Raw genomic sequence first — 12909 nt, 5'->3', positions numbered from 1 at the left:
TGTAGGCAGCTGAGCGGATGGGGGCGCCTGGACATTGTGGGTGGCTGTGCGGACAGGGGTGTCTGGACACTGTAGGCAGCTGAGCGGATGGGGGCGCCTGGACATTGTGGGTGGCTGTGCGGACAGGGGTGTCTGGACACTGTAGGCAGCTGAGCGGATGGGGGCGCCTGGACATTGTGGGTGGCTGTGAGGACAGGGGCGCCTGGCTTTGGACCCTGTGTGGACCCGGATGTAGGTCCCACTCGCCCGCAGGCCAGCCGCCCACTCTGTGTCTCAGCTGCCTCCTTCGTAAGTGGGCACGTTGTGCCTGAGCTCATCATGCCACGGTGAGCAGCAAATGGTGCTGTTGGAGGTGCACAAAACTCAACACGAGTGCGGCCTGTGATGGCCAAGGACACGCAACAGGCGTTTACACCTCCTCCAGCAACATCATCAAACAGTGCTCTGATGGGAAAGATGATCATTTTTGTCCCTGTTCCTGCCGAAAATACCCCGCGGTCATTGTAGACACCAGTTGAAATCAACACACCACCACTGAGGCCGGACGGGGAGAGTGGCTGGCAGTTCCCACACGGTTATGGTTATGTGGAAAACCTGTGGTTGCGACGGCCGCATAAGCTCCTCTACACACGCCTTGTCTTCATTTTTCTGCATTTCTCTTGCCCTTTTTGAGGTCACTCCATCCATGGGTTTGGATAGTCAGTCACGGCAGCAGAAGTGCCGGGGCCACTGTTCTCCCTCATGTCTCCTTTCTACGGCTGAGTTCAGCACACGGCACTGAAACACGGACACACACGTGTCAACAACTGCATCCTTCACATCATCCACTCTAATTTCAAGAATTATCTAAGTGGGGCTGTGAGTTTGAAGATGCCGGTGATTTCTGTGAAACCCATTTTGACGGCTTGCTGTGGAGCCGTTGTGCAGGGGAGCCTGTGGCATGGATGACCCGTGAGGTCGGTCTTGCTCCCCGTGACACGTCTGTGGTCACAAAGCCTATGGCTAGTGTGCAGTGCCTGCCAAATAGCAGGGAAGGAGGGCGCACGGAGTTCTCTCCATCATAAGGGCCATAACACACACACGCCACCAAGAGAGTAGCTGTCTGCGGGGCGCTGAGCTGCACAAGCCATCACGAGAGGTGCTGTCTGCAGGGTGCTGAGCTGCACACGCCACCACGAGAGGAGCTGTCAGAGGAGCTCTGAGCTCCACACGCAATGCCTAGGTCATCCTGTCTCAGGACATGAGCCTCCCACTGCCCACGAGTCCCTGCTCTGCACGGTTTTGTCGCTGGTCGTCTCTAGGGAATGGACTGTTCAGACACTAAGGCTTCTCCAAGGCTACAAAAAACGGTACATGCACAGTTTCCCAATGGCTTGGAAGCTGGTGGTTCTGGGGTCACCAAACCATGATGGCACAGAGCCCCATGGGTGCCATGCAGAACACCCTGCACCTGCAGTTACTGCTCCAGGCCAGGCACCAGGGTCACGGGCGACACCCGGAGTGGACTGCGTGGGGGTGGGCAGAGTGGATGGGGCCTTGTGACCCCCAGGGCTGTCTTGGGTAGGGGGAGAAGAGGGGGAAGGGGAGGAGGAGGGGGAGGGGGAAAAGAGGGGAGGGGAGGAGGAGGGAGGGGGAGGGGAGAGAAAAGAGGGGAAGGGGGAGAGGGGGGGAGGGGAAGGGGGAGAGGGAAGGGGGAGAGGGAAGGGAGGGGAAGGGGGAGAGGGAAGGGAGGGGAAGGGGGAGAGGGAAGGGAGGGGAAGGGGAAGACGGAGGGGAGGGGAAGGGGGAGGGGAGGGGAGGGGAAGGGGGCAGTACATGGGGAAAGGCCCCAGGCCGTTTTCTTCCCTGTCAGAGAAGGGCTCTTGCACGTTTGGCATTGAGGCTGTAGCACAACGAGGGTGGAGAGGGAGGGCTGGTGCCACCTGATTCCCAGCGCACAGGGAGTAGCTTCACAGTGAGCGACCTGCACCCCAGATTGCCTGGTTTCCAGCAGCATCTGGCTGGTGCCATGGGGGGCTCTGCGGTGCCTGGTGCTGGCCCATATGTCTCTGTTCTCTTTGTGGCAGAGAAGATATGAGCTCGCCGAGGCAGCTGACCAGGGCTCTCCGGGGGAGCTACACAGCTCAGGCTGGTGACCGGGCTCCACAGGCTCTAAGGGACTTTGTGAAGCCTTTGTTCTTTAAAGGACAGCAGATCAGGACTGAAGGTGCTTTCTCAGTGGGCAGTGTTGGGAGATGCTGCCCTGTGCCGGGATAGTGTGGTGGCGATGGGGCAGGGGTCACCCTGTTGGCTGCTCCAGGACAGGTCCGGCCCATCCCTGTCAGCAGTGGGTGCTCCCTCCCAGGTCCAGAGATGCTTACAGCCCCCTCCCCAGCCCTTCTCTCATCCCTGGGGTGCAGGCAGGGCCTGGGCTGAGTTCCTCGCGGGTGGGCCAGGGGGACTCTCAGCCCTTAGGGTCTCAAATTCTGTAGTTTTCCTGGGGGTATGAATGTCGCGTGACCCGCGTCCTGATGGGACGCCCACACGGTGGCCTGTCTGAGGTTGATGCTCTGTGCACCTCTGGCGGGGTGGGGACTGGGGGCGGGGGTGGGGGAAGAAAGGATTGTGCTGCTTCTGACAGCATTGAGGAGGTGCAACTTCCCACCAGGTCCTGCGGGGTTTTGTTGACTGTGTGGCCCTGAAGTCAGCTCCTCGAGGATTTCAATGATCACAGATGGGCCAGGACGGCAATGAGTTCCGTTCTGCTACCGCAGGATGGAGGCGGGGCGCACTTACCGGCACCTTCATCTTAAAGTCATCTCTATTGAATTTGAAAGCGATGTCGGAGAGAGTCCTTTGGAAAAAACCCGTCGGGCGAAGCACGAGGACGAGCTGCAGGTTTGCCGGGAAAGATGCCTGTGAGAGAGGGAGAGAGACAAGAGCCTGCAGCGTGCTCTGCAGACAGCAGCCCCCCTAGTGCGGTGCCTGCACGCTGGGCTGACCGGGGGCGCGCAGCTCGCGGCCAGGCATCCTCAACGCAGCAGGTTTATGCTGGGATAAACATGGTAGAGATGCTGGCCTCTGTGAAAGGCATCACTCTTTCCTAAAAGAAAAGAGGAAAAGCCTCATGTCTTGGCAGAACGTTATGCTGCTTACAAATGTAAAAGTCCAAAGCTTACGACAGTTGTTAGGGGCTGAGCTGTGTCCCCCCAAATTATGATGTCGAAGCCTAACTCCCAGTGCCTCCGAACGTGACCTTGGCTGGTGACCGGGTCTTTACAGAGGTAACCAAGCTAAAGTGAGGTCATTAGGGCAGGCCCTGATCCCAGCACCGCGTGGAGAGCTCCCAGAGAATTTGCTGGTGGAGGCCGGGGCGGTGCTTCCACACCCAGGGAGACCCAGGAGGCAGCCAGGCCAGAAGCTGGGGAGAGGCCTCGAGCAGAGAGACGGGGAGAGGCCTCGAGCAGAGAGACGCTCCCCATAGCCTTGGAAGGAGCACCCTCCGGCCACACCTGAGTTCAGACTCCGCCTCCAGGGCTGGGAGGGAACAGCTTCTGTGCGTCCAGTGGCCAGTCTGTAGTTACTTTGTTACCATGGCCCCAGGAAACCAAGACACTTGTCAAATTTTATAAAAGCAACATAGACACATATGTGTGTTACCTACAAAAATAAAAATAATCTTGTGCCCTGGTGTGCACACACGGCCTTGGACACAGTTACATGAATTTATTTGGAAACTGGCTCTGCCTCTTACAAGGCGTGGGAACTTGGGTAGGTCACTCCCCTTCTCTGTGTCTCAGCTTCTCCATTGGGAAAGTGGGGAGACCGGCAGTGCCTACTCATGACACCCTTTCGAAGATGAAATGGACCAAGGCGTGCGTGGCGTTCAGTGGACGCCTGCACCAAGGAAGCGCTCAAAAGCCGCGATGACAGACGTGCAGTGACGGCTGCTCTCGACGCCAAGTTATGTCCAGATGCTGAAATCCAGGGAGACCCCATCACCAAAAAAGAAACTGAAGCAACTGAGTTTGATTTCTGGATAACTAAGTTAAATGCACCTAAAATATGACATATAGAAAAGAGTGGCATTGCCCTAAAGCCCGAAAGGAATATAGCAGCAAGGACTAGAGGAGGAGTGACCAACTCACCAGGATGTCCTGCCTGGGCACTGCCCCAGCCACACTCCAATGTTCAGGCTGGCCTAGCGAGGACCATAAGAAGAGGGCCCTGAGGTTAGGAAGCTGGGGTAGGGTCTGAAGTCAGGGGACGCGTGGGGCGTGGGCCAAGGCTGGGCCCTCCGGCCACGCTGGCTGCAGGGACACCTGGGCTCATCTCTACTGCTGACAACATGGTCTCAGGCGGGAATTCTAGATCGCGCACCCCAAGTTCCAACCCAGCTCTGGGATTGCAACATAAGTGGCTGGGACCTCACTTAGGATTATACAATGCCTTTTCCACAGTTGTGGAATCCTAGTAGCAAGACCTTGACAAGTCTGTCCTCAGCACCCAAACACTCAGCACCCACTCAGCACCCAAACAGCACCAAAACACTCAGCACCCACTCAGCACCTAAACACTCAGCACCCATTCAGTGTCCAAACATTCAGCGCCCAAACACTCAGCACCCAAACACTCAGCGCCCAAACACACAGCGCCCACTCAGTGCCCAAATACACAGTGCCCACTCAGCCCCTAAATACTCAGCCCCCAAACACACAGAGCCCACTCAGCGCCCACACAGCGCCCACACAGCACCCACTCAGTGCCCAAACAGCGCCCATTCAGTGCCCAAACACTCAGCGCCCACACAGCGCCCACTCAGTGCCCAAACACTGAGCACCCAAACACACAGCAAACACACAGCAACTAAACACTCAGCAACCACACAGCAAACACACAGCTACTAAACACTCAGCACCCACACAGCGCCAAAACACTCAGCATCCAAACACTCAGCTCCCACCACTCAGCACCCAAACACACAGCACTCAAACACACAGCACCCACTCAGCACCCAAATACTCAGCACCGAAACACTCAGCACCCACTTAGCGCCCACTCAGTGACCAAACACACAGCACCCACTCAGCACCCAAACACAAAGCGCCGAACACTCAACGCCCACTCAGTGCCCAAACACTCAGCACCCACTCAATGCCCACACAGCACCCACTCAGTGCCCACTCAGCGCCCACACACTCAGCGCCCAGACACTCAGCGCCCAAACACACAGCGCCCAAAAACTCAATGCCCACATAGTGCCCACTCAGTGGCCACTCAGCGCCCAAACACACAGCACCCACTCAGCACCTAAACACTCAGCACTCAAACACTCAGCACCCACTCAGCACCCAAACAGCACCGAAACACTCAGCACCCAAACACTCAGCACCTAAACACTCAGCACCCATTCAGTGTCCAAACACTCAGCGCCCACTCAGCACCCAAACAGCACTGAAACACTCAGTACCCAAACACTCAGCACCTAAACACTCAGCACCCATTCAGTGTCCAAACATTCAGCGCCCAAACACTCAGCACCCAACACTCAGCACCCACTCAGCACCCAAACAGTGCCAAAACACTCAGCACCCAAACACTCATCACCCAACACTCAGCACCCAAACACACAGCACCCAAACACTCAGCACCCAAACACTCAGCATCCAAACACTCAGTGCCCAAACACACAGTGCCCAAACACTCAGCGCTCACAGTGGCCAAACACTCAGCACCCAAACACACAGCAAACATGCAGCTACTAAACACTCAGCACCCAAACACACAGCAAACACACAGCTACTAAACACTCAGCACCCAAACACTCAGTGCCCACTCAGCACCCAACACTCAGCACCCAACACTCAGCACCCAAACAGTGCCAAAACACTCAGCACCCAAACACTCAGCATCCAAACACTCAGTGCCCAAACACACAGTGCCCAAACACTCAGCGCCCACACAGTGCCCAAACACTCAGCACCCAAACACACAGCAAACACGCAGCTACTAAACACTCAGCACCCAAACACACAGCAAACACGCAGCTACTAAACACTCAGCACCCAAACACTCAGTGCCCACTCAGCACCCAACACTCAGCACCCAAACAGTGCCAAAACACTCAGCACCCACTCAGCACCCAACACTCAGCACCCAAACACACAGCACCTAAACACTCAGCACCCAAACACTCAGCACCCAAACACACAGCACTCAAACACACAGCACCCAAACACACACCACTCAAACACACAGCACCCAAACACACAGCAAACACGCAGCTACTAAACACTCAGCACCCAAACACTCAGCACCCACTCAGCGCCCACTCAGCACCCAACACTCAGCACCCAAAAACACTCAGCACCCAAACACTCAGCACCCACTCAGCACCCAACACTCAGCACCCAAAAACACTCAGCACCCAAACACTCAGCGCCCAACACTCAGCACCCAAACACACAGCACCCAAACACACAGCACTCAAACACACAGCACCCACTCAGCACCCACTCAGTGCCCAAACAGCCCCCACTCAGCGCCCACACAGCACCCACTCAGCACCCACTCAGTGCCAAAACAGCACCCATTCAGCACCCACAGCACCCAAACACAGCACCCACTCAGCACCCAAACACACAGCACCTAAACACAGCACCCAAACACTCAGTACCCAAACACACAGCACCTAAACACTCAGCACCAAAACACACAGCACCTACTCAGCACCCAAACATTCAGCACCCACTCAGCACCCATTCAGCACCCAAGCACTCAGCACCCAAACACACAGCACCCAAACACTCAGCACTCACTCAGCACCAACACTCAGCACCCAAACACACAGCACCCAAACACTCAGCGCACACTCAGTGCCCACTCAGCACCCAAACACACAGCACCCACTCAGCACCCACTCAGCGCCGAAACACTCAGCACCCAAACACTCAGCACCGAAACACACAGCACCCACTCAGCACCCACTCAGCGCCAAAACACTCAGCACCCACTCAGCACCCAAACACACAGCACCCACTCAGCACCCACTCAGCGCCAAAACACTCAGCACCCAAACACACAGCACCTAAACACTCAGCACCCAAACACACAGCACCCAAACACTCAGTGCCAAAACACTCAGCACCCAAACACACAGCACCTAAACACTCAGCACCCAAACATACAGCACCCAAACACTCAGCGCCGAAACACTCAGCACCCACTCAGCACCCAAACACACAGCACCTAAACACTCAGCACCCAAACACACAGCACCCAAACACTCAGTGCCAAAACACTCAGCACCCAAACACACAGCACCTAAACACTCAGCACCCAAACATACAGCACCCAAACACTCAGTGCTGAAACACTCAGCACCCACTCAGCACCCAAACACACAGCACCTAAACACTCAGCACCCAAACACTCCGCACCCACACAGCACCCAAGCACTCAGCACCCAAACACACAGCACCCAAACACTCAGCACTCAGCGCCAAAACACTCAGCACCCAAACACACAGCACCCAAACACTCAGCGCCCACTCAGTGCCCACTCAGCACCCAAACACACAGCACCCACTCAGCACCCACTCAGTGCCGAAACACTCAGCACCCAAACACACAGCACCTAAACACTCAGCACCCAAACACACAGCACCCAAACACTCAGCGCCAAAACACTCAGCACCCAAACACACAGCAGTTAAACACTCAGCACCCAAACACACAGCACCCAAACACTCAGCGCCGAAACACTCAGCACCCACTCAGCACCCAAACACACAGCACCCAAGCACTCAGCACCCAAACACACAGCACCCAAACACTCAGCACTCAGTGCCAAAACACTCAGCACCCAAACACACAGCACCCACTCAGCGCCCACTCAGTGCCCACTCAGCACCCAAACACACAGCACCCACTCAGCACCCACTCAGCGCCAAAACACTCAGCACCCAAACACACAGCACCTAAACACTCAGCACCCAAACACACAGCACCCAAACACTCAGCGCCAAAACACTCAGCACCCAAACACACAGCACCTAAACACTCAGCACCCAAACACACAGCACCCAAACACTCAGCGCTGAAACACTCAGCACCCACTCAGCACCCAAACACACAGCACCTAAACACTCAGCACCCAAACACTCCGCACCCAAACACTCAGCACCCAAACATGGACCAGGTCACCTGCCTTGTAGGAATTAAAACCAGAGATGTGCCCATGCCCCAAGTGCATAAACTAAGGGCTCGGTCACTGCCCTCCCCGTCCAGGGCAGGTGGACAATGTCCTGTCGCTGGGTGGACACTGCACACCTTTCCCACAGGACCCCTCCCATGGAGACCTCTGCTTCATCTGCATTGCGTGGGGAGGGCAGGGACCACGGCCCTCAGTGGCCGGCACACTTGGCAGGTCCTCTGCGGGTGTCTGCTGCGGAGTGGATGAGGGAGGGGAGGCTGATGGCTTCCGGGGGACTCTCCTGTCTCCGCTGCTCTCCACACCCGTTCCCTCCAGCCGCGGCCCCCAGGGAAGTGCTCTGGAGGGGCCCTGCATCTGCGCCCTCTCTGCCCCACCATCTCACACGACGCCTGGACATAGACTAAGGCCACGGCCATTCACCTTCTGCAGGGAGCACGTGTGGGTGAGATGCTGTGACGGACAGGCTGAATTACAAGCAGGGAATCGTGAGCTGAGCATCTGCCGGGAGTGCGATCCTGGTGGACGAGGCGCCTGGGCAGTCCTCCTTCGAGAAGCAAGCCCCAAAGAGTGGGACGCCCCAGGGCAGATTCTGTGTCTCAGCAAGGGGCGGACTGAAAATCCCTCACCCTGCTGTGAAATTGGACACCACTATTTACGGAAAACCAGTCTTTTTGGGATGGTGCGATGAATCATGCTCTTCTACATTTCACTGTCGTTTTTATCACCTGGATCTTTAAGGACAAGCTGAGAGCCTGAAGCTCGGAGATGAAGCCAGGGGTGTGTGTGTGTGTGTGTGTGTGTGTGTGTGTGTGTGTGTGTGTGTGTTGGGGGGGGGGTGGTCCACGTCTCCAGCAGGTGCAGCTATTTGCCCCTAAAGCCTCTGGGAGTGAAGCGTACCCCTGCAGCAAGGCTGGTCCCTGAGGCTCTGCCAGCATCAAACACGACCCCCTCTTCCTTGGCTCAGTTTTAGGGTTTCGTATTTTAAGTTATTGGATCATTATATTAAATAGAATAAATTGGAAGATCCTAGCTGAGTGAGAAGGTGCTAACGATGTACACAAACACATACTTTGAATAAATATAACAGCAAATTAAATTTTCTCTGAATTGGAGTCGACCATTTGTATTAAAAGCTGGGGAAAGTTCTAAAATAAAAACTTTATTTTAAAAGATGGGGGTAAGTATAAATGGTAACTGGATGAAGAATTTGGGATGGAGGCTGTCAAGTCTTTTTGTAAATTACTCAACAGTAAAGTAATCCTATAGGTTTCTATCTAATATGAAAACAATATTGCTCATTTTCTGGGCTGACCTGGATGAACTTAGGAACACATATGTGTGATGACCACAGCACTGTAGTCTGGAGATAGAAAAAGAGTTCACTGGTTTCTGAGTTAATATTCTTAGAGACTCACAAAACAATCACTGCATGTATTTACCAATGCAGCTAAAGCAACAGGACATGCTGGGAACTTTGTAGAACTGGGTACTTTGGGGAACCCTGTTTGAAAAACTCTCCCCAAGTTCAAATCACCTTCCTTAAGGTCTGCTCCAAGCCACACCTATCCAGCTTGACATTATATATTTAATTTCAGAGCAGCTGAAACCTCACCAATTACATTTGTCTGACAGTAGCCAAACAGTAAACACAAGTTTATATAAAAATATGCATTTGAAAGTTTGTTTGTGCCTCTGTGTTAACAGATGAAGAAGACGTTAGAGCCGGAATCAGAGACGCTGGACCGGGTGAGGAAAACAATGGGCGTGGACCCTGTTCCTGCAGATGTTCAGACACAAGTGCTCAGGATGGCCGCTGTCGTGTGCGTGAGGCCATCACTCCTAAAACCAATCCTAAAAGCGCGGCCGTTTGGGGACTGGTCCCCTAGCAAATGGTCCTCTAGAAAGCCTGGGAGAAAATACAGGGAGAATCTGCAGACACACATCCAATCGCACTCCCACTCCAGAATGTACAATAATCTCCACGAATTTCACGGGAAGCAGACCTGGAGAACAGGCGTACATCCAGGATCCTGAGATTGGACTCGAATGACATTTGGGCGGGGACTACTATGAAAATAGGACAGTCTGTTGATTGATTGATGGGAGGGAGCTCGCCGTCTCTCCCACACTCACCCCACAGCTCAAGCCAAGCCCCAGAACCTCCCCTCGGCTTCTCAGCAGACACTAGCAAAGTTCTGCCAAGGTTCTGCCCAGCGTTGGTTGCATTTCGCTGATTCGGAGCCGTGTGAACTGAGCTCCCATCAAGAGTTGAGGAGTATTCGGGTTGTTTTTCTGGTCAACTTGTTAACCAGCTCCCTAAGGACCAGGACCCTGAAGGGGCGTGCATGTTTACTTTGCAATCAGTGCAAAACCTCACCCTGCAGAGGCGGAGAGTACAGGCAAGATCACTGGAGACACAGCTGCAGGGACACAGGAGGAGACAGAGTAACAAATGGAAGGAGGCTCCAGGCAGGTGTGGATGCAGACGCCAGGCACCTGCTGCTCCCCTTGAAAACACAGCCCTGTGGCAACCACCACCGAACCACCCATTCAGGCAGAAACGGTCAGTGGACACCTCAGCCACGGGACCTTCGCCCCGTCCTGAGCATCACCACACATGACCCACTGATTACCAAGAGGAGAGGCACCTTCTCCTGGGGAAATCCGGACGCCTCCTTGGCCATCTGAGCACACAACACCGCCCCAATCACGGGACACATGGACATCCTGGGCCTCCACGGGCTGCCCCAGAAGCTCACCCACCAGGATTCCCGCCCCAAAGGACCACGTGGAACCTAATTACAAGGAAACCAGATGAAAGGATATTCCACAAAGCAACTGGCTTCAACCCTTCGCAAATCTCAATCTCACAAAAGACAGAAAGCAAAACAAAAACTAACAACTGGGTGGATTAGAGACGACTGAGAAGGGTGGACAGCTGACGGGGGCGCCGTCCTTCACTGGACCTGGATTTATTAGAGATGACTGAGAAGGGTGGACAGCTGACGGGGGCGCCGTCCTTCACTGGACCTGGATTTATTAGAGATGACTGAGAAGGGTGGACAGCTGATGTGGTCACCGTCCTTCACTGGACCTGGATTTATTAGAGACGACCGAGAAGGGTGGACAGCTGACGGGGGCGCCGTCCTTCACTGGACCTGGATTTTAACAAATACAGGAAGGACATGACAGGGCACGTGGAGAAAGCCCCATGTGTGGGCATCCAGAGGGCAGTGTGGCCGCGATGCAGACTCGCCTGTGGTTATGCAGAGGGCGGCTCCACTCAGGAGACACCACGTCAGCAATCCGGGATGAACTGACACGATGGCAGAGCCGGCTCTCACCAGCAAAACGTGTGTGTGTGTGTCTGTGTTTATGTGATGTGTGTATATGTGTATATATGTGTGTGTTTGTGTGTCTGTGTGTGTGTGATGTGTGTCTCTGTGCCTGTGTGATGTCTCTGAGTGTATGCATGTCTGTGTGATATGTGTGTGTGTTTATGTGATGTATGTGTGGGTATATGTGTATATATATGTGTCTGTGTATGTGTCTATGTGATGTGTTTTGTGTCTGTGTGATGTGTGTACATGTCTGTATCTATGTCTGTGTGTTTTTGTACACACACACACACACACACACGAATGGGCACTTTGTTTATGACCACAGCTGAGGTTTGTTCACTGTGAGACTCTCCCAAGTTTTCCGTAGGTCTGAAATTTTTCTGAACTGAAAGTTGAGAGGAAAAAGACACGAGGCTGCTGCAGCTCACAGCTCTTCTCCTCCATGCGTGGGGCAGCTGCATTTCCCCTCCCTCCTGATCCAACCTTCACTCAAATGCCTGAGCCACCAGGATGCAGGGGCTCTGACTCTGTGCAACGAGCTCTAAGCTGAAAAAAATAAACCAGGCAAATAGTCTCGCTCCAGGCATCAAGGGGAGTGAAGAGCAGCGCTGGAGAAGCTCAGCCAGCAGTCCCTGGCCTCTCACCGGCAAGGCCTGGCTCTGGGTTTATCAGTCAGGGAAGCTGGCGTGGCCTGCAGGGTCCACGGCCCACATGGAGCCTCATGAGGCACCTGGTCCCAGGGACCCCCGGGCTCCTTCCTCTTCTCTGTGAGAAAAAGCCGCTGAGTGAGCTCGGGTCTCAGAGCTCTTTCTTTTTCTCTGTTTATCTTTTTAAAAAAAAGTTTCTACATTTAACTGACAAATCATGATTGTATCTACTTACGGGGCACCCAGTGATGTTTTGCTATAGGTATCCTCAGTGGAATGATTAAATCAAGCCAATTAACCGATCCGTCACCTCACCCACTCACCAGTTTTCTGTGCTGAGAACATTGAAAATGGATTCTTTTAGCAATTCTGAAATATACATTTGGTGTGGTTGGAATGTTCCTCCCTACCAAACTTCGAAACTCATGGCAGCATTGAGAGGCAGTACCTTTCAGAGGTGACTGGGTCAGGACGGCCCCACCCTCATGAATGGATTCATCCATTCACGGATTCTCGGATTAACGGGCTGTCGTGGGGGTGGGTGGGGGCCTGGTGGCTTTGTAAGCAGCGGGGGCAGCCCTGGGCTGGCTCACTCTCCCCTCGCCAGGTGAGGTCCCGCACCGCCTCAGGACCCACCAGCAAGAGGGATCTCACCAGATGAGGCTCCTCAACTGTAAGGCATGAATTCTTTTTCGTTGTAAAGTGCGCAGTTTCAGATACTCTTGAC

The 12909-nt window shown here is 54.3% G+C and overlaps 1 protein-coding gene across 21 annotated transcripts in view; it reads right to left on the bottom strand.

Annotated features, from left to right (window-relative positions):
• MCF2L (MCF.2 cell line derived transforming sequence like) overlaps positions 1 to 12909 on the bottom strand; it is a 215475-nt gene that overhangs the window by 33922 nt on the left and 168644 nt on the right. For all 21 annotated transcript variants that reach the window (XM_034937032.3, XM_055097034.2, XM_008957474.6 and 18 more), the window contains one exon: positions 2776 to 2895. In XM_034937032.3, the coding sequence (XP_034792923.1) occupies positions 2776 to 2895 (120 nt within the window). The remainder of the gene's footprint in view (positions 1 to 2775; positions 2896 to 12909) is intronic.

This window comes from Pan paniscus, chromosome 14 (genome assembly GCF_029289425.2).
Source record: "Pan paniscus chromosome 14, NHGRI_mPanPan1-v2.0_pri, whole genome shotgun sequence".
NCBI lineage: Eukaryota > Metazoa > Chordata > Mammalia > Primates > Hominidae > Pan > Pan paniscus.
The sequence above is the reverse complement of the archived record's forward strand: the minus strand, read 5'-3'. Positions and strand labels throughout refer to the sequence as shown.